At 37.3% G+C, this 22,401-nt stretch overlaps 2 protein-coding genes across 3 annotated transcripts in view; both read left to right on the top strand.

Moving 5' to 3' along the window:
• The window catches only part of LOC125808456 (ras-related protein RABH1e), a 942,753-nt gene that overhangs the window by 390,957 nt on the left and 529,395 nt on the right, over positions 1–22,401 (top strand). The window lies entirely within an intron of this gene.
• The window catches only part of LOC125808353 (uncharacterized), a 7,194-nt gene continuing 1,592 nt past the window's right edge, over positions 16,800–22,401 (top strand). Inside the window, exons 1-5 of the mRNA XM_049488067.1 lie at positions 16,800–17,042; positions 17,235–17,824; positions 17,942–18,699; positions 19,006–19,357; positions 19,409–20,553. Coding sequence (XP_049344024.1) covers positions 16,800–17,042; positions 17,235–17,824; positions 17,942–18,699; positions 19,006–19,357; positions 19,409–20,553 — 3,088 coding nt within the window. The remainder of the gene's footprint in view (positions 17,043–17,234; positions 17,825–17,941; positions 18,700–19,005; positions 19,358–19,408; positions 20,554–22,401) is intronic.

Below are 22,401 nucleotides of genomic sequence, written 5' to 3'. Positions count from 1 at the left end.
TCTTACCACCAATGCTCGCGGTTCGAGTGGGACCGAATAGGTCCGTATGCAAGATTTGAAGGGGTTTAGTAGTACTTACAGTATCTTTCACTTTGAACGGCGAACGAGTTTGCTTACCAAGTTGACATGCATCATAGATATGATCCTTCTCAAATTTTAATTTTGGAAGTCCAATAACTAATTCAAGTCGTGATAGTTTTTCAAGAGTGTGCATGCTTGCATGACCAAGTTTTATATGCCATAAACAAGATTCATTTGATACAACAGTGAGGCATGTGAGAGTGGGTAAATTGATGTTATTTAAAACATAGATATTGTCCACTCGATCTCCAATAATATTGATGTCTTTAGTTGTATGCCTGATGGTGCAATTTGTAGTGTTAAAAGAGACCTTGAATCCAGCATCACATAGTTGAGTGATGCTGAGAAAATTATGTTTGAGTCCGTCTATAAGTATAATTCTGATAGATTTCATGATGAGCTCAGAGTGATCGATTTGACTCCTATTATTTCTCCTTTTGCATTATCTCTGAATCATACATGCCATCCATCAAGGTCTTTTATTGTCTTGAAATTTTCTTTCTTTCGCATATCTATCTGAAGCATCCACTATCTATTACCGACATTCCCTTTTTTGTAGGTTTTCTTGGTTTGCTCTTGCAAGACAATTAAATTAATTTCTTTTAGGTACCCAAGTATTCTTAAGTCCTTGATGGTTAGTATCGTAACTTTTGGTCTCTAAATCCATTTTCCAGAAGAATATATCTTACAGTTAAATGATTTGTGACCAATGTCACCACAAGAAAAACATGTAATTTTAAAGGAAGGTCCAGCCGAATAAAAGGAGGAATTATGAGAGATATTCAGGGTAGCTTTGTTAGATCTAACAGAGTTGTGACTGGGTGATTTCCTGATGTTGTTTAACTGCATTTTTATTTCGTCAAGTTCCTTTAATAGTAAGTCAACTTCAATATGACTTGCTTCTAGAAGAATTTGTCAGTCTTTCTTCTCTTGAGCAATTTTGTTATATTCATCAATAACTTTCTGCAATTCATGAGTGACCATATCCAAATAGTTTTGCAAGTCATTACAATTTGAGCAGTTACAAGGTCTTACCTCACTTGATTACCCTAGTGCCATGAAGCATATGTTAGTAGTTTCATCATGATCATCTTAAGATGTTTCTCCTTGACTCCAGGCTCTGAGACTTTTTGGATCTGCATTTCTTCGATTATTTCTCCTCTACCTTTCTAGACAATTTTGTTTGATATGTCTTGGTTTTCCATAGTAGTAGCATCGATTATCATTCCTTTAGTATTCGTTGCTCTTGAACTCTTGTTGAGGCCTTTGTCTCAGCATTTGTCTAACTCCTTGGTTTATGAGGTCAATTCCGTTGTGGTGTCTATTAATATATGGTTTTATTCATAGGCCATAAGATTTCCTCTCAGTTCATCGTAAGTCATTTTCTCCAGATCTCCATCTTCAAAGATAGCAGCTTTGGTTTCCTATGCTTTTGGGAGACTTCTGATGAGTTTCCTTACTTGTAGTCCATTTGAGTATATCATTCCCAAGGATTTGAGCTCGCAGGCAATTTTGTTAACTCTCGAGAACATGTTCCCAACGTTTTCATCTTTTGCCATTTTGAATAGTTCATATTCATTTACCAGTGAACTGATTTGAGCTTACTTAACTTTGCTAGTTCCTTCATAAGTAACTTTAAGTTTGTCCCATATCTCTTCCACAGTTTCTCATGTAAAGATCTTTTCGTATTCTTCTCCGCTAACTGCACAGTATAACAAACTTATAGCTCTAGAATTAGTTTGGATTACCTGTTGTTGTTCCTTTGTAATGTCAAAGGATTCTAGATCAAATGGCTTGTCAGAGTCATCCTTTCTAGTGAAATCAAGGATTGGCTTTGGCCCCTTCTTGATAACTATCCATCCTTGTAAATCTTTTGAGGGAACGAAGATTCTAAATTTGTCTTTCCAGTGAGAGTAATGTTGGCCGTTAAAATTGGGAGGTCATTTTGAGGAGTGAGCATCTTGAAGGAGAGCACCAGGGATTTGGTAGTTTGACATAGATGTATGCGCAAGTGTGGTTAAACACTTTGATTTGTGAGACTTGCTATGATACCAATTGAAAATCAATAAGGGGTGAATTAAAAATTCCTTTAGTCGACTTCAGTATGAGATAGTCGACTCACCTGCAGACAGTGAAATATAAGAGTAAAAAGAGAAAGTAAAAGACAAAGAGATTTATACTGGTTCAGAATACCAGTGTGGTGCCTACTTCCAGTCCCCTTGGGTTTCAACGGTTTTCTTAAGAGCTTGATGAGAACTTGGATAGTACAAATTATTTCGACTAAGAATCTTGTCTGATATGCAAATCAGATGTTCTACCTTGACACAACCTCTACATGTATAACCTACACTCGGATCTTTCTTTCTCTTTTCTTTTTCGATTGTATGCTCACAATAATACAAAGATTTTATGAAAGAAAATAGAAGACAACAGTACAAGTTCAAGTAAAGTGCATACTTCGTGACTACAACTAAGAGACATATAGTATTGGAGCACTTCTCTTTTAAGGAAAACCCAAGGGTGATTAAATCAAGGATCTTCAATTGAGTCCTTGATTTTGATTGATTTTCTGAGTCATGTTCGTATCAGATATGTGCATGAGCAAATCGATTTTCTTCCTTCGTTTGAAGATCTTGTTGTCTTGAATCTTGGTTGATCTCGTTGACCATTGATGTTGATTTTGTCAATCTCTAGCTTTGATTTATCCTAGTCAGACGCTAGGATTGTGGCTATCTTGAATTGATTTTGTATCCCTTGATTGATGATCTTCCTTCTTCAGTGATCACATATTATCTCTTTCTTTCTTTAATGGTGCTTGGGTGTTGTATGCTTGACTTTTTTCTTTTTGAATTCTTGGCTTGCAATTAGTCACATATTGGTTAAGTGTTTCATTATTAAAATCAATCGATCCTATGGGGCTAACACTTGTAATCCTCCAAAGTTGAATCCTCAAGAGGTAATTTTGTCCACTGCACAAGCATTCTGACAAATGTTACGTTCCCACGGTTCACCAGTTTTGAGCCACAAAGGACTTCACCAACATAGCTCTGTCTCTTGGTTGGGCAGCTTACAAGCAATGGATGAAAAAACACAATATATTTTCTATTCACTAGGTATTTCAAAATACTATACCCTTCCAGAACCTTGACAACCAATATTCTTTTTGCAAAGGGAGGTTGAAACATCTTGATCTAGTGAGGAATCAACTGCAATTTTCATGAAGAAAGATTTAAAGGAATTCAAAAACTTCCTTGGTAACACGTCGTTTATGTAATGTAGTGACCTCTGGCTTTCTTTGGTTAGTGCTTGAACCAAAACCATTTTAAGTGTTGCCCTCATCAATATATAATTCTCTCCATGTGAACAAGGAAATCTGACTAGTCCAAGAGCAAACATTAATTGTGGAAAATTCAATTGTATATAACTTTTCTGAACCAATTGCCCCAGCCAAAAGCATTTCTCAATTCTCTAACGACTTTAGCAGCACGAAAAGTCCCCTATTCTTAATTCATGTACTCTTCTTTATTCAGCTCTATAAACATCCGGAAGGCAAAATTCAAGTTTGCTTTGGATTTATTTAAGCAATGAGACAAAATCATGCAACCAATCATATATTCTAAGCCAATCGAGTTGCTACCTGGGTCAAAAGTAAATGCATATTCTTAATCAAATTACTGAGTTTGACAACCTCGTCATTAGCAGAACTACTAATACAAAAATCAACCAACCAATGAGGTTGGTATGGGTGCATAACTAACAGGTGCACCAATATACTATCTAATGGATCCGAATTGTTTTTGGAAATCGTGATCACATACCTGTTGTACTTCAACTTTTTGGTGATTGAGCCTCGAATGTCCAACTGCTAAGTCATTCTTGATTCCCACGTGATAGGGAAGGACATTGATCCTTTTATCTTTCTCAAAATGCAATAAGTACACCACAAAGTTAGACTCATTAAAACCAAGTCTGGCACACAATGCATCAACAAAGTTGACCATTATAGCATAGAATGATGTGCTCTCAGTACCACATTGTACTCTAACGATATGTGGAGAATTTTCAAGGTGCCAAATAATACAGATGTGTAGCTTTATAACTTGTTCTTTGATAACAAACAACAAACGTAATATCTGTTTGTAATCCTCTGTTGCTTTCTTCCTCAATATCACTTAATGAACCTCAGAAGATGTCTTATTTTCATAAATGTTTCTGCCTTCAGATAATAAGAAAGGAAACTGTCACCTTGAAAGGCATCTACAACAGAATAAGGAGGATACTGTAATATAGAGCAGGAAATGTCTGTTATGGAATCGAATAAATTAGAAAGAAAAATTAGAGAGAATGAATGATAACTCTTTGTGTTGATTCTTGCATTGATTTAAATAGAAGAATACATCACTATTTATAAATAATTAAAGATAACAAAATATATTATTTTCCTTCTATATACTAAACTAAAAGGAAACTAAATATTTTGCAATTAATGTAAACCCTAGACTTGAAAGGAAATTAAATACTATAGAATATTTTTAGACTAAAAAGAAAAAGTAAAAAGATTCTACCAAATTTGAACATTTCCCCTGATCAAACTCAAGTAGGTGTATCTAACTTGAGTTTGAACACTTCTTATTCTTGAAAAATATCTTCTCCTTACTTTTGTTGTGGCAATTGATAGAATTCATTCTCACATTCTTCTTCTACTTATAGTGCATGTGATTTATCTTGAGTATCTTTGAACTTGCACACTTTTGTAACATGACTTGTTTGTTTGCAACTTCCACATAATGCATCAGATCTCCACCAACATAAAATTTCCAAGTGTGTTTTCTTTTTGCAATATTTGCAATGAGGATAATCAACTTTTCTTTTTTGATAGTTTGCATAAAAGATACCTTCAACAACTTTATCTTGTCTGAAAGTTCTTCTTTGTTCTTGTGCTTGAAGAGCACTTATCAATTCTACAAGAGATGATAGAGAGATCTTTAGAATCTCCCAAAGTAGAGATTTTAGACTCAAATCTCTCAGGAATAGTCACAAGAATTTTTTCAACTATTCTGTTATCTTTAAAATCATCATCAATCAACCTGATTCTGTTGACAATCAAAGAAATTTTGTCATAATAAATAGTGATAATCTCACCCTCTTGCATCCTAAGAGATTCAAAATCTTTTTTCAAATTTAGAATTTGATTTTGTATGCCTCGTTCACTTCCTCGGTACTCCTTTGTAAGTTTTTCCTAAGCTTCTTTTGTTGTCTCACATGCAATGATTTTAGAGAAAATTGAATCTGCAACTGAATTTTGAATTACAATTTTGGTTTTGTATTTTTTATTTTCTCTTCTGAGTGAAGTTTGATTGCAGCATCATAAGATTTTTCAGAGAGGTTGTATGGGTTTATCTTTCATTACAGCTTCCAACAAATCATAAACCTCAAGATAAAACTTCATCTTAACTGCTCAAATTTGATAATTTTCACCATTGAAGATTTGTGGGGCATTGAAGAGAGAGTATGCTTGTCATGATTTGAAAATAAGATTTAAAATAGGATGGATTAAAAATCGGTTAAAAGTAGTCATGCGTTAAGAATAAAAGCACGGGTTAAAATTGAATTGAAAATATGTATGAATTAAAAGTGGTTGAAAGTTTTTCTTCAATGAACTCACAGATCCATTAAGATCAATGGAAGGCTTTAATACCACTGTTATAGGATCGAATAAATTAGAAAGAAAAATTAAAGAAAGAATTAATGATAATTCTTTGTATTGATTCTAATAGAATAATACATCACTATTTATAAATAATTTTAAAAAAATATTATTTTCCTTCTAGATACTAAACTAAAAGGAAACTAAATATTTTGCAATTGATATAAACCCTATAAAGAAATTAAATACTATAAAATATTTTTAGACTAAAAAGAAAAAGTAAAATAATTCTACCAAATTTCAACAATGTCATTATGCTCTGACTGAATGAGTGGTTGCACGTTCCTGTAAACTACAAAGCCTACAATAGTTGTTACAAAAATGATGTTTGACCCAGCTGAGACACAATTAAGAGCTTCAATACCAGACATACTTATTTCACTTAATCCTTTTCTCAAAGCAAGCTCTTTCCAGACAACAACATAAGCAGAAGGGAAAATAGCCGTCCATTTTTGTGTAGCACCTGGCGAATTCTCTTCTGTCAGGCTAGAGAAATCAGTACGCAACAAAATGATATTTTCAACGAATAATGCCATGTTCATTCCATGATAGTGAAGACTAGGAAAACATGTTTTATTTCTCCAGTTAACACCAAGGTCTAATGCTACCTCAGTTACTAAATTCATCTTTTGTGCTTCAGGCTCCTCTAAGCTAAAGTCATGCTTCTTGACAATCACACTTAAAGCCTGCAAATCTCCACTACATATTCCTGGATCCCATACAGGAACAACCAACTCATTTTCAACTACAACAAGAGAGAACTTTCTCTGAAATCTTATAAATATATGTACTGCTTGGACATGATTCCTTTCGGACTTTTCATCAAACAAGTGGGAAGCAACTCTTAGTTTCGTTCCCTTAAATTTCTCTTTCATTACAACATATGTAGAGACTCGTCCGTTAACCAAAGAAATCTCACCAATACATTGCAAATTTAACTCATGAGCAAGAAAGTCGATGGATGTTTTACCTGTTATTTCAACCTTCACAGTTGTCATGATAAACTTGATCTTTGCATTTTTTGAATTTGTAAAGGTGCAATTGAAACAACTTTTGTGGTTCGCTTCTCTGACTCAATTTTGATAGAGTCATTGAACGCATTGCACCGCTCCATCACATCATCAAGACAAAAGTAGCAATGGCAGTCAATGCTGAGTATGCAACCATAGACGCAAGGGTTACAATCACAGTCAACGTTGCATATGCAATCCTCGAACTTCCACAATTGCTTAACATTCACAACTATTCCAGTCACTAGTGATGGTAATGGAGTGGTGCGAGTTGAGCTTAACCCGCAAAATTTTTAATCCGCCCCTCCCCACCCTACATAACATTTTATTTCATTTTCAACCCGCCCCGCATAGACGCCCCCGCATGAACCCGCACCACATAATATTTTTAACATATTCTTTTTCTAGTTAAGTTTGATACTAATAATATAATTCATAAAAATAAATTCATTCTTTCATTAAGTTGTATTAATTTAATAGGATAGTGACTTAAAAAATTATTTTTTAGAGGTTAATTGGGAACACGTAAAAAATTGTATTATTTTTTATCGAACCATTTTCATCTACTATCTTGAATATTTTAGTAGTTTAAAGAAATTATCTTAATAAATAATGTTCTATGACTCTTATAAGATGTAAAAGGTTAAAATTAAGTTTGAACCCACATAAAATCACATATAGCCGCAACCCACCCCGCCCTGCGTTAGTTTTCAAAAAGCCCACTTCAACCCGCCCCGCATCCCACCCGCCCCATCCCACATAACCTTAAACCCACCACGCCCTGCATCCGCTCCGCCCTATTGCCATCCCTACTAGTCACTCCATCTGTAGCCAAAGTGGTATGTGACTCCTTCAACCTCTTTTTTAATTCCTCGAACATCTTCTTCGAATTACTACCCATAGTCGAGATAGTTCGTGGATCTGATACCAATTGTAATGATCCCAAACAAATTTGAAATAACAAAGTATTTTCTGGGACAATTTTCGATTATATTGGTAACTAAATTGAACTACAAGCTTAGCTAATAACGAAAATAACGGAAAATGGGGAAGTCGAATATTAGCTCCATAGCTTGATAGATCTGCAGAAATAAAAGTGATTTAGAAGAGATTGGGAATGAAGAAATTAGGTAGAAGGAGAAGAATTTTGGAGAAGTAGATACTACGCAAATTCATGCCCTCTCTATTTTGTTAGTCAGACTCGGTTACATATAATGTGTAATCACATTGGTTGAGCTGGCAAGTCTAACTAATCCTAACCTTTGAAGCTCAATAACTCACGATCAATTTCGACCCTCCATGTGGCAATTATTATGACTAAATTCTAAATAAAACCCAATCCATGATAGTATCTCAAGGCCATTGCCTCTTTCCCGCTAGATTTCAAATTTTATCAAAATTTGTTTCCCCTTCCAGATATTTCTAGATTTAAGCCTCTGATTCATAACAGAGCATCAAAAGTAGTTAGCATCTTCCGCTCCCCAATCCAAACTAACAAAAAAAATCATAGAATTCATAATTGAACCAGTAAACCATAAAGGGAAAAAAGAGCAATGCAGTAGAATTCTGGAAGCAATTTCATTTGTGTTCTTCTCTGCAACAAAAACACTTCTATATCTATGTATACAAGAAACAGAGACCAATCTGAAATTGATCCATAGTCGTATATAAGAAATAAAAAGAAACATCAAAATTCATGCACTAAGCAGAGTAAACAGAGATTGAATGGAGAAATATTGTGTATACCTAACAAATATTAGGTCCAGAAGCCCATGAAACCTTCTTAGATTTCTTCAAACCCATGATGAAATTGCTTAATCAGATACTCAATTTATTCAACTACACTCAAAATTCTCCTTCAGATAATCAGATTGTCAATGGAAGTTTGAATCAGAAATAGAGATTGGAGTTATCAACAAAACAAAGGGCAGAAACCCTGGAATTTTTGTTTTGTGAGTGAAGAAAATGAAAGTTGAAGAGGGTGGGAGTGACTGAGTGATGTACTCTATGTTTTGTATTTTTACTGCCGCTGAAAGGTTTGTTACATGCATTTTTCGTATTTAACCGCATAACACATCATTACACCATTGTCTTTCTATTTTTCATTTAGGGTTAATTAGACAATGGCGTAATGAGGTGGTAGGCACTTAACGTAAAAGAGCGTGTAACGAACATTTCCAGTGGCAGACAAAATACAAAACATAGAGTACATCACTCAGTCACTCCCACCCTCTTCAACTTTCATTTTCTTCACTCACGGAAATTCTAGGGTTTCTGCCTTCAATTTTGTTGATAGCTCCAATCTTTGTTCCTAATTCAAACTTGCATTGACAATCTGATCATCTGAAGGTGAATTATGATTGTTGTTAAGTAAACTGAGTATCTGATTAAGTGATTTCATCATGGGTTTGAAGAAATCTAAGAAGGTTTTATGGGCTTCAAGACCTAATTTTTGTTAGGTTTACAAATCAAATGAGAAAGAGATAGATCAGTGTTGGTAGAGGAACTGGGTCAAAAAAAGCAGGGAATCACTAATATTTAAGACTTGAGTTGACAATTCAAACCTGGAAGAGATAGATCCAACTAGCTTCCGAAACAACTTACATAGATTCATTTGGAATTAAGTAAAAACCTACATAAAGAAGTCAATCATCAATAAGGTCACCAATGAAACTAGTAATTAGCAAACCTGACATTTGTTTCAGAGCTGCAGAGTAGCTTGGCCTTGCTTACTTATAGGCAGCGGCTGATCTAGGGTATCGAGTTAGGGTTTTTGGGAACATCTTTTGCGCAAACCTTATATTTATACGGAGAAATGTATTAAATATATAAGAAATATTTGTTGAGAACTTGTTAACAAAGCAATCACTTGGTCCTGTGGTAGTGAAGAAGACACTTATACTCAGCTTGCCTTTTTGTTTGGAGGTTCGATTCGCCTTAAACACATATAAAGAAATTTTCCTTTTGAATTTGAAATTATTTGGAAATTCATAAATTGGACTAGGAAGGGGTACCACTTGAGCTCAAATTTCTGGAAAATGGACACTAGTGATTTGTTAATCATGTACTTCAAATGATCATTGGAGCAATGACAGTCTGATGAACAAGAACACATTAATAAATATGAGAAGAAAAAAAAGCCACATTATTTGTGAATCTATAAATGATAAATCACGAAATTAAGGTGTAACATATTTTTTCATTTGTCATGTAAGCTAATTACTAGTTTGAATGGTGACCTTATCGATGATCTAACTTCTTTATGCAAGTTTTTACTTATTTCCAAATGAATCTATGCAAGTTGTTTCGAAATCTATGGTGGATCTATCTCTCTTGTTTGAATTGTCAACCCAAGTCCTAATCAAAAATGAATCTTTGTTTTTTTCCGTTCCAGTTCCTCCACCAACGCTGATTTATCTCTTTCTCGTTTGATTTGTCAACCCAAAGCCTAATGAATCCCTCTTTTCATTTGATTTGTCAACCCAAAGCCTAATGAATCCCTCTTTTCGTTTGATTTGTCAACCCAAAGCCTAATGAATCCCTCTTTTCCCTGATCCAGTTCCTCCACCAACGGGAACCCCAGTTAGATTCGGGCAAGTCTTGACGCAGGTTAAACCAATTGAATTTGCAAATCAAATTCGATTCAGGCATCCCCTATCCTGTCTCATGTTCAGTCAATTCGATTTGACTACAACAAAAACAACTTTTAGCGGCAATAAATAGACACATTAATAAAGAGTGCTTAAGCGTTTACCGGCATTACTTAGGTGCCATTAGATCCAATGTTGCTTGAGGCTTTAGGGACATATACAAAGAGTGTTAATTGTTATTAAAAATACATATTTAGCGGCAATTAAGCTATTGTCATTAATTAAGTGTCACTAAAGATCATTTTTTATGTAGTGTTTGTAGATCAAATTTGATTCAGGGATATCCGGCCATGGCTCAAGTTCAGTCAATTGGATTTGCAGATCAAATTTGATTCAGGGATGTCCTGTCCTGACTCAGGTTCAACCAACTAGATGATATTTTGCACTTGAGAACGGAAGATAATAAGGAAAAATTTGCCCAGGCTGGTGTGATCTTTGGGTAAGTCTCCTGAACTTCTTTTTTTCTAATTGACGTCAATTTTTAGTGTATTTTTAACTGCTAGATGTGTTGTATGGAAAGTACATTTAGTTAAGGTTAACTGAGGAGCTCTACTTCTGCCCAAATTCTCAAATTCATTCTCTGAGACATGCCAATCTCAATTATGCAGTTGTGGACAGGTTCAAACTGGTTCTTTTCTAGATGTTGCAGAACCAATCGGTTTATTTGGGCTTGGTCACGAGAAGATATCAGTCCCTAGTATGCTGTCTCGGGAAGGTTTTATGGCAGATTCCTTCTCTGTGTGCTTTGGTAGTGATGGGGCAGGGCAGATTAGTTTTGGAGACAAGGGTAGCTTCGACCAGGAAAATCTCACTTTTAATATCTTATGGACCAATCCTATACAAAGCTTTAGTCTTTTCCAATTTTTCTTTAACAAGTTTGCACATTTTACCATCAACAGGTAAAACATAATCGAGAAGAGGATTGTCCATTAAAAATCAGTAGGAGATCGCAGCATCATCTTCAAATTTCAGCTAAAGCAGATGCATCTAAGTACTATTAGATCATCATCTGAAGGAAGACATTGTTTGAAGCAGTAAAAAGAGAGGCTTTCTTACAAATCTATGGTTAAATGGAAATGTCCTCCTAAGGTAATCTAAGTTTGAGATAATAGAAAATGCTTTTATATGCATAGTCTCTGCACAATTGTCGTAGTGGCCCATTTAATGTTGTTATTGGCAGTTTAATTTGAACGATAATTGGCATTTGGTTGCTGGTGAAGAAAGTTAAGGAGTAGGGGATCAGGATCACAAGGAAAAGAGAGTGCTTGAGGTGGTTTATCCTTGCCGGTCTACAATTCCTCCGAAGTATGGTATTTTTGGCCTATCTCTTAGGTTTATAGGTTCTCTGTAACAATTTACTTGGTTGTAGTCCCTTGTTTCTCCTATTGCGATATTTTCTTTACAACTCATTGAATGTAGACTTTAATTAGGCTGATAACCAAACACCAGTGATTCAAATCATTCTCATTGAAGAAGAAGCAGATGTAGAACTGAAATGAAACTTCATCTGCTTCTTCTTCAATGGGAATGGTATGAACCAACGGAGTTTGGTGATGATCATAACTTTGGTCCAGATCCGACGAGGTGTAAGGATTGTATGGCAATAGGAAAAATAATGGATTCCAACCAAGTAAATTGAGACAAAGAAGCTATAGACTTAAGAGATAGTCCAAAAATTACATTACTTCGGTGGAATTGCAGACCGACAAGGAAAAACACTATTATAAAGTTTGGTTTCATTCGGTTCCAAATGATTAATCCTCTCAAAAACTTGGTTTTTTGTTTGTTTTGATAATTGTGATGTCCGGACTTTCTTTTGTGCACCTTGACTAATTACACATGGATAACTACCACCCTTACCAGCTAATTAAAAGTTACCAGGTAACTCTAACCACCAAGACAGATGAGAAGAAATCAACAAGTGTTTTTGTCTTGATTTGAACCTCAAACCTCGTGGTTCTCAACCCACTCTATTGACCAGTAGGCTATTGTAACAACTCCAATTTCACAATAGAAACATTCAAATATTATAATCACTAAACTCGAAGTTACAACGAAAAAATGGAACTAACAAAGAAAACTATTGTACAAGATAACTAGAGGAGATGAGAAGCATAGACTCAAAGAAAGGAGATGAGAAGACTAGACATTTTTCTCAACAATTTGCATAATCCCTAAATCACATATCACTACCCTTTTCGATGGAATGTTTCATGCCCACTACTCAACTCGGATCCCAAATTAACCTGGCCCTATTGCTCGTTCTCAGCCCAATAACTCTTGTCAGCCCAATAACAACTTGTATGACATTAGTATCTACATTGGGCTGGACTTGGTTCATAACAATACCCCCATCCCAATTAAGAACCTTGTCCTCAAGGTTTAAGTCATGAAATCTATCCACAACTTTATCAATTATCTAAAGAGTAGCAATTTCCACTTGCTGCAATGTCTCAAGTGTAAAGTTGGACAAAACTACTCCATCTAGCAATAAAAGCCAAAGAAAATGATCTGATGCAAAGTGCAACTTTATGTTGTCTTCCAAGAGTAGTAAGGAAATTGGCATTACTCCTATTTCCTCTGTAATAACTTGTCCAACCTTAACCAGAATCATAACACATCTAAAGTGGCGGATGTCTCTGCAACATATTCCACTATCAAGATTGAAATTAAGATGTAATCCCACCACATCAGTTATCGGAAACCAATTTTCTAGAAACAAGTTTTCTTTTGCAGTTTTCAAAGGTACTGTTGCAATTGGAGGTTGTTGAGATAGTGTGAGATCGCATACAACTCCGAGAAGCCAACCAGTTGTTCCATCTTCACTTGCAACAATAATTCTCATTCTCTCTTCAGTTTCGGCAGAAAATCGACCACTATTACCCTTAAGCCTTTATATATTCAAATACAGTCTACGTAAAACACTATCAGGAGCTTCGTCTCCCAAATCAAAAACTTTATATTTGTTAAGAAGATGACGAAATGTACAAAGAAGTTCTCCTCCAAATTGACCTCCACATTTAGAGTTGTTGAGCGCTAGCACCGGGCATGTATGTACATCAAGTAAATGTAAATTGTTGTTCGAAGCATTCGGTGTAAGTATATAAGTAAGAATATAAAAGTCTCTATGGATGTTGTTGTGCTCGGACTCAGAATCTGCCATTAACTCTAACATTTCAGAGTTTTTCCCATTGTGCACTAGTTTGCTATCCTACGATTTGTGTCAGTGTACTGAATAAACAACCATTCCAACCGTCAACCATGCCAGTCTAGCATTCTAGCCAATGGTAGAACCAGATGTGGGAATATCATCTACAAGCAAATAAATACTAGTAAAGAAAGGAGATGTGTTATCCACTATTTATTCTACATCCCTTAAATACAAATTCCTTAAAAATAACAGTCCAACTAAAATCGGGATCTACAATTAACGATCTTGTTACCTTGTGGCCACAACCAATGACAGAAGACGACCGAAGATTGTTGTCGAACAAGCTTGTTGTACTAATGCTGAAATATTTGATAGGTCCCTCGTCCATTGCAAACAGTCCCAAGTCATCAAGAAGCTCACAATCATTGTGCTTTTCCCCAACAACTACCATATTTGTATACTTTGCAGCGGTGATTGCTTCCATGAGCTTAGTGATCTTAGGCATATTTATATACCTAATTAGTCGGAATTGGCCCACGAAGTGATGATGTTTGATGACAATCTTGATTTATTAGCTTGAATTCTAGTTTAATTTATGATGATTGCATACTTACACACGTGATTAGTTGTTTCAGGAAATATTGATGGAATATGAATTGGGAAGATGGAAGAAGGAGCAAGGAGATGTAGGAAAATGGTTAAGGCAACAATCCCCAGTGGATGGCGCGGCGCGCCAAGAGCTAAATGAGGGAAGATATGTTTTGGCGCGATAAGGGGCGCGACACGACACATGTTTTCTGACTTTAACAAGTTTTTAACATAAGATAGGATTTCTCTTTTGAGTAGGATTGGTTACCAACTTATCCTACTAGTATAAATAGATCCTTAGGGCTTCAAAAAGGGGGAGACTTTTGATTTAGTGTGCAAGGGCAAGAATCCAAGTTTGTAATAGGTTTTGATCCTTTAACTCTTCTATTTTTTGGAAATTGCATGAACTATAGTATTTTCTTGTTTTCTAATAGCATGAGTAGCTAAACGCCTTAGTTCTGGGGCTGTAGCTATGAATTATGTGTTGAATGTTTGAGGCTTTATGAATTGATTTTCGGTTGTCAATCCAAATTACTTCTATATTCTTGTTTTACTATTTTATGCTTGCACACCATAAAATAAATCTAGAGTCTAATCTTAAAATCGAAAGAGGAGGTATTAGATAGACCAGAGAATATAGAGAGCTCGGTCCACCCATTAAATTGAGGTGATTAGTGTTCAGGAGTGACACCCAAACGAACACCTTGCTTGGTTACGAAATAGGATGAAATATACATGCTCGCCAGTTAGTTTATTTATCCCCGCTCAACGATGTAGTTAGATAGCTAACTGGGGTAGGCGGCGAGCGGCGAACCACCCGGACCATACCATTAACCCTATAAACCAGTAATTTGACAACTGAAGTGAATTCTAAGCCATTGATATGATACATGATATTCATTGTATGCTGCTGCCCTGGAATCGTTTTTAAACATGCTTGAATCATATTATATCAAAGTTGTTCACAATTAGTTACTTTCAATTAGTGCATAATTATTAGTAGATACTAAACTAAATCACAACTCTTAAAAAAGGTTACTGGGTTACTCTTAGCTGTAGAATTGAGTGAATATAAGTTGATCATAAGTCCCTTGGGAAAAATAACTCGTTTCTTGAATAATCTATACTACTTATACGACCACGTACACTTGCGTGTATTTTGGGAGTGACAAGTTTTTGGCGCCGCTGCCGGGGACTTAGAAATTGATTTATATTCAATCTTCTTAAGTCTACACTCAGTCTATTCAGATATTAATTACTTGATCTTAGCTTGTGTATTGCAAGTACTTGATTTTCAGGTCTGACTCAGAGAGGAAATCTCGTTGAACCTTACAACGAACCAGAAAGAGTTTTACACCAACGCAGAAAAATGAACCAGGGACGACAAGGCGAATTGGGGTTGGTATTCCGGGAAACTTTGATGATGATAATCAAGAAAATGTGAATAACCCGAAAACGTGAATAACCCAAGGAACCCAAATAATCAAGAAGGACCTCCTGTTGTTCCCGCATGACCAGTCTGTGATGTGGCAGTCCCACTCACCGCCAACTTAGCATCCAGTATCAGGAAACCTCCACCGGGGGGTAGATTTGAACTGAAGCAGAACATGGTGCATATCCTTCATACTAATGGACAATTCACTGGTCTCCCCCATGAGGATCCTCAAGTCCATCTTCGGACTTTCATAGACATTACCAATACATACATCCCAATTGGAGTCTCATAAGACTATGTAAGGTTGACTTTGTTCCCATACTCATTGTTAGGAGCTGCAAGGCGTTGGTTAGACTCTGAGCCACCAAACTCCATCACTACTTGGGATGATCTAGCAAAGAAGTTCTTGAGTCGATTTTTTCCCTCCAAGAAAACCGCCAAGCTGAGGAGTGAGATAATAAACTTTGCTCAAAAACAAGGAGAGGACATGTACCAAGCATGGGCACGTTTCAAACAAATGTTGAATGCTTGCCCACACCACATGCAAACCAATGAGGTATTTTGTCATACTTTTTTTGAAGGTTTAGACTATAATGCTCGTTCTCTTCTTAATAGTGCAGCAGGTGGACAATCCCTAGCCATAACAAGTGAAGAATTTTTCGCCTTACTCGATAAACTTTCTGAAGGGAACCAAGGGTATAAGGGTGAAATGACTAGAATTCCAACCCAAAAGGCTGCAGGGATCTTAGATGTAGATCAAGCTACTGCCATAAATGCTAAACTAGATGCAATGCAACATAACATTACATTACAATTCAAACAAATAGCTCTAAATCAGGCCCCGGTAAATGTAGTACAACAAGCAGCAAATTGGTGTGAGGTATGCGGTAGTGGAACTCATGAAACAGAGCAATGTGAAGCAAACCCGAATTCCGTAAACTATATGGGTAATGCGCAAAGGAGTGGAGTGCAACAGAATTATGGTAACACTTACAACCCTAGTTGGAAAAACCATCCTAACTTCTCATGGGGTGGGAACCAAAATCAAAATCAGACGCAAGGGATTAACCAATACCGTTCTCAAGGGGCTGGGCAATAATACTACAATTCTAACCAAGGCTCAAATGCTAGTGCACCTAAAGGGGGGATGACTAATGAAGAGCTACTCTAAAAGCTCATGACTGAAATAGGGACCAAATTAAATGCTAGAATAGATAACCAGGATGAGAACATTAGAAACATCCGGATGTCCCAAATGAGTTTAGAGAAACAAGTTGCACAAGTGGCTAATTCTTTGAACTTGCGTCCCCAAGGTGGGCTGCCCGGCGATACTGAGCCCAATCCAAAGCAATTGCATGCGGTAAGCACTAGAAGTGGGTTGCAATTAGAGGAACTAGCTCCAAAGAAAAGAGACACTGAGGCAAGTAACAAAGAATAGAATGTGGAAGAGGTAGTAAAAAGCTCCAATGTTGAGGTACCCATTCCTCAAAAGAAATTATCACCTCCATTTCCACAAAGGCTTAAAAAGTTGAATGAAGATGAATGTTTCGGTAAGTTTCTCTCTCTCCTTAAACAGGTTCACATTAATCTACATTTGGTTGACATTTTGCAGGGTATCCTGAAGTATGCTAAATACATGAAGGACATAGTGGCCAACAAGAGAAGACTCACTGAATATGAAACTGTAGCACTTACTGAGGAGTGCAGCTCAAGGATTCAAAATAGATTGCCCACAAAGTTAAAAGATCCGGGTAGTTGTACTGTGCAGATTACAATTGGCCAAAGTGTTCACGCCCGGGGGTTGTGTGATTTGGGGGCAAGTATAAACTTAATGTCTCTATCTTTGTACCAAAAGCTTGGGTTAGGTAGTCCAAAGCGAACCACTGTTATTCTCCAACTTGCAGATAGATCCATTGCTAGGCCAGAAGGGGTGGTGGAAGATGTGTTAGTGCAAGTAGATTCATTGATTTTTCCAGTAGATTTTGTGGTCTTAGACTTTGAACCCGATTATGAAGTCCCATTTATCTTGGGACGACCTTTCTTGGCTACGGGTAGGGCATTGATTGATGTAACAGCTGGTCAACTAACCATGAGAGCACATGATAAGGTGGAGGTATTTGATGTTTATCGCGCTTTAAAATTACCTTCTATTTATGAAGAGCTGTCTGTTATTACTGTGATTGATAGTATAATAGAGTCACAGTTAGTTTTGCCCGAAAACCCATTAGAAAGAGTGTTAGTGGGTCAACAGTTAGAGAGGGATGCGGAAGTTCAAGAGACTGAATCATGCTTAAATCTACCAATAGTATAAACTCGTAGGATTCAAGTGGAGTCTTTAAATCGCGAGCTAGGACCCCATCCAAAACCATCAATTGAAGAGGCTCCTAAGTTGGAGCTAAAAGCCTTGCCAGCTCACCTAAGGTATGCTTATTTGGGTACTAATGAAACTCTGCCCGTTATACTTTCTGCAGAATTGTTTGATTTACAGGTTGAGGCAGCATTAAGAATCTTGAAGCGGAGGAAGAAATCAATTGGATGGCACATGGCTGATATTCATGGGATTAGTCCAGCATTATGTATGCACAGAATTTACATGGAAGATGATCACACACCAAGTGCACAACATCAACGTCGTCTAAATCCTTTGATGAAGGAAGTAGTACGAAAGGAAGTGATCAAGTGGCTAGATGCTGGGGTTGTTTACCCAATCTTTGATAGAAAATGGGTAAGTCCCGTGCAATGTGTTCCCAAGAAGGGAGGTATAACTGTGGTAAGGAACGAAAAGAATGAGCTAATTCCTACTAGAACAGTGACAGGGTGGCGAATTTGTATGGATTACCGGAAACTTAATGCTGCTACTCGGAAAGATCACTACCCCGTTCCCTTTATTGATCAAATGCTTGACAGGTTAACAGGGCAGGAGTACTATTGTTTCCTAGATGGCTATTCAGGTTACAACCAGATCCTAATTGCACCAGAAGATCAGGAGAAGACCACATTCACTTGTCTGTATGGTACATATGCTTTCAAACGCATGCCATTCGGACTTTGCAATGCACCGGCGACTTTTCAAAGGTGTATGATGGCCATTTTTCATGATATGGTGGAAGACTTCGTCGAAGTGTTCATGGATGATTTCTCCGTCTTTGGGAAGTCTTTTGAGGTATGTCTCCGAAATCTTGATAAAGTGCTTGCTAGATGTGAAGACACTAACTTAGTTCTAAACTGGGAAAAGTGTCATTTTTTGGTAAGAGAGGGGATAGTGTTGGGACATAAGGTATCTAAATCTGGTTTGGAAGTTGATAAGGCTAAGGTAGAAGTTATTGAGAAACTGCCCCCTCCCATTTATGTAAAAGGTGTGCGTAGTTTTCTTGGTCATGCAGGTTTTTACAGGCGATTTATCAAGGATTTTTCCAAGATAGCAAGACCCATGTGCAGCCTTCTGGAGAAAGCGGTGAAGTTTGACTTTAATGAGATGTGCTTAAAAGCTTTTGAGATGCTGAAGAGGAATTTAATTGAGGCTCCCATTTTAATTGCCCTTAATTGGGAACTACCTTTTGAACTCATGTGTGATGCGAGCGATGTAGCAGTGGGTGCAATGTTGGGACAAATAAAAAATAAAGTGTTCCACTCAATCTATTATGCAAGCAAGACCCTTGATTCTGCACAAGCTAATTACACAGTGACTGAGAAGGAGATGCTGGCTCTAGTGTTCGCCTTCGACAAGTTCAAATCGTAGTTGGTAGGCACTAAAGTGATTGTTTTTACTGACCATGTAGCTATTAGGTACCTATTCAACAAGAAGGATGCTAAACCAAGGTTGATTCGATGGATACTACTTCTCCAAGAATTTGACCTCGAAATCAAGGATAGGAAGGGTACGGAAAATCAAATAGCAGATCACTTATCTACGTTGGAAGATTTTTCACATGTGAATGAAGGTGAGCAAATCTGGGAAGAGTTTCTGGATGAACGATTAATGGCATTGGATATCTCTCAAGTGCCATGGTATGCGGACATAGTGAATGTGATAGTAAGTGGTGATTATCCTCCGGGTGCTACCACTCAACAAAAGAAAAAGCTTAACCATGATGCTAAGTTCTACATTTGGAATGAACCATTCCTGTTCAAACAAGGGGTAGACAGGGTAGTGAGAAGGTGCATCCCGAATTATGAGGTTCACAAAGTGCTGAAAAGTTGTCATGCTAGCCCATATGGAGGTCATCATGGAGGAGAACGCACTGCTCATAAGGTACTACAATCTGGTTTCTTTTGGCCCTCGCTATTTAAGGATTATGTTGCTTTTGTGAAGGGGTGTGATAAATGCCAAAGTTTGGGTACTATTTCAAGACGACATGAGATGCCACTCAGTAACATTTTGGAGGTGGAAATCTTTGATGTGTGGGGTATTGACTTCATGGGTCCCTTCCCACCATCTAGTGGAAACCAATACATTCTTGTGGCAGTGGATTATGTGAGTAAATGGGTGAAGGTTGTAGCTCTTCCTTCCAATGATGCAAGGGTGGTGATAAAGTTCATCAAGAAGCACATCTTCACTCGCTTTGGCACTCCAAGGGCAATTATAAGTGATGGAGGTAAGCATTTCATTAACCATCTTGTAAAGAATCTTGTTGTTAAGTATGGTATTCGTCATAAGGTTGCTACAGCTTACCATCCTCAAACAAATGGTCAAGTGGAAGTTTCAAATAGAGAGGTGAAGCAAATTTTGCAAAAATCGGTGAATGCACAAAGGAAATATTGGTATGATAAACTAGATGATGTGTTATGGGCATATATGACTGCGTACAAGACACCAATAGGGACTTCTCCATATCACATAGTATTTGGGAAAGCATGCCACCTTCCGGTGGAATTGGAGCATCAAGCCTATTGGGCAATTAAAAAGTTGAACTTCGACCCCGAGCTAGCCGGTAAAAAGAGAGTGAATCATGTAATGACCCTCTTGGTCATTTCTGTGTCTTGCCTTTTGTGTGTCGTTTAGAGCGTTCCTATAGCGACCCCAAGTCATTTATGACTTGTTGGGACTGACAGTTCGGTCACCTGGTCGTTCGTTTGGTCTTGGTGCGAGTTTTTGTGTTTTGGAGCTTATGAACCTTGAACGATCATTTTCGATCAAAAGTTCAAGAAGATGACATCGGAATTCAATTCTCACGATTCCATCAGCTCTGGAAGAGTCATTTTAGGCTAGTAGCATGGTCGACATGACTCCCGAGGTTTTCAGTGTGAGTTGGTGCGATTAGGCATTTTAACTTTAAGTTTAAGCCTAAGTTTGACTTTGGTCAACATTCTGAGTAAACACGCTCGGATGAGAATTCCGTCAGCATGGTTAGCTCCGGAATGTCGAGTTTTGTATAGATTGACCCTTCTTTTGTGTTTGGAGGTTTTCGATATCTTTTCGAGCCATTTTGTGGGTTTTGACTTAATATGGCTTTTGGAAGTGGGACCCACTTTTTATCGAAATGACCTCTGATGGAAATTTTGATTGCGCCGTTGAGTCTGGAATGTCGAATTTGGTATGGTTGCATATCTCGTTTGCGTGTATTGGGGTTCCGAACGAGTTCGGAGCACTCCGTCGGAGTTTTAGAATTTTGGAAAAAAATTGCAGCAATCTGCTATTTATTGGAGATATACCAGCAACATTTCCAAAACTTCAAACCCTCATAACTCTCTCATCTCTCAACCGATTTGGGCGATTCAAAAAGGCAAAGTTGTGAGATTTTTCGAGGACAACGTGTTGGTGAGCTCGGATAGTGATTTGGAGTCCCCGTTTGAGGTAATTTTTGAAAAATACCTGCTGCCACACTCTTTTTGTGAGCTTGATTTTGGAAATTTTTTAGACTTGTTTTCTCAGCCATTTTAGTTCCAATTTCTGTGATTTTTGAGGCTATCTTAAGTGGTTTTTCGAGGAGAACATTGTGGTGTTGTTAGATTTTACTGTAGATCGTCCGTTTTTGGTAAATACACTGATTCAACTGCTGTCCCATTTCTAGTTTTTGAGAAAATTTGGGTTTTAGTTGCATGTTGATATTGTGTTGTTCCCGAGCCCCGAATTGTGTCCCATTTTGAGACATGAGCTGGGGGAACTGGTTAGGACCCACTTTTGGGGTTAATTTTGGAATTTCCTGCGCGGGTCCCACGATTCTCGTTTTGACTCCAAAATTGACCCGTCTCCATTTATTGTGATTTTGGTGTCCAAACGACCGTATTAACGTTGTGACTCTATTTTTGATAGCGGGGAAGCATTTCGAGACCGTTCGGAAAGGGAAGGCTCCGAAATAGTGATTTTGGAGCGCGTGTGATCGGCCTACAGGTAGGCTATGGTTTTCCTCTCTTAGATTGAGCTCGAGAATGTGAATGTATGTTGATTAGTTGGGATTTGGGTTGGGTAGTTATTGAATCTTGCATAGGTGTTAAGAAATCATGTTTTCGGCCCATTTCGGGAATTATCGGGTAACTGTGAGCATGCTTTGTGTTATTAATTGACCCTCCTCGCTATGTGAAGTGCTTGCATTCTTAATTACTGTTTATTTGAAGCATGTTGGGCCTTAGTTTAGGTTTGACTAGGGCTTGCCTTAGAAATACATGATTCGGATCCAATAAGTCTTAGTTTTGCCCCGACGTCGCTCGACCGGCTTAGATCCCTGTAGACAGGTGTAGCAGACTTGAGTCTGATAGTTTGGGCCTTAGTTAGGCGATACTCTTTCTCCGACTATAGTTATCCTTATTTTCCCCGATGTTACGGCTTCACGAGTTTACAT

Source organism: Solanum verrucosum, unplaced genomic scaffold (genome assembly GCF_900185275.1).
Source record: "Solanum verrucosum unplaced genomic scaffold, falcon-dt-bn FXZP01000112.1, whole genome shotgun sequence".
NCBI classification, from domain to species: Eukaryota; Viridiplantae; Streptophyta; class Magnoliopsida; order Solanales; family Solanaceae; genus Solanum; species Solanum verrucosum.
Note: the sequence above shows the minus strand (reverse complement) of the source record. Positions and strands in the feature narration are given on the sequence as shown.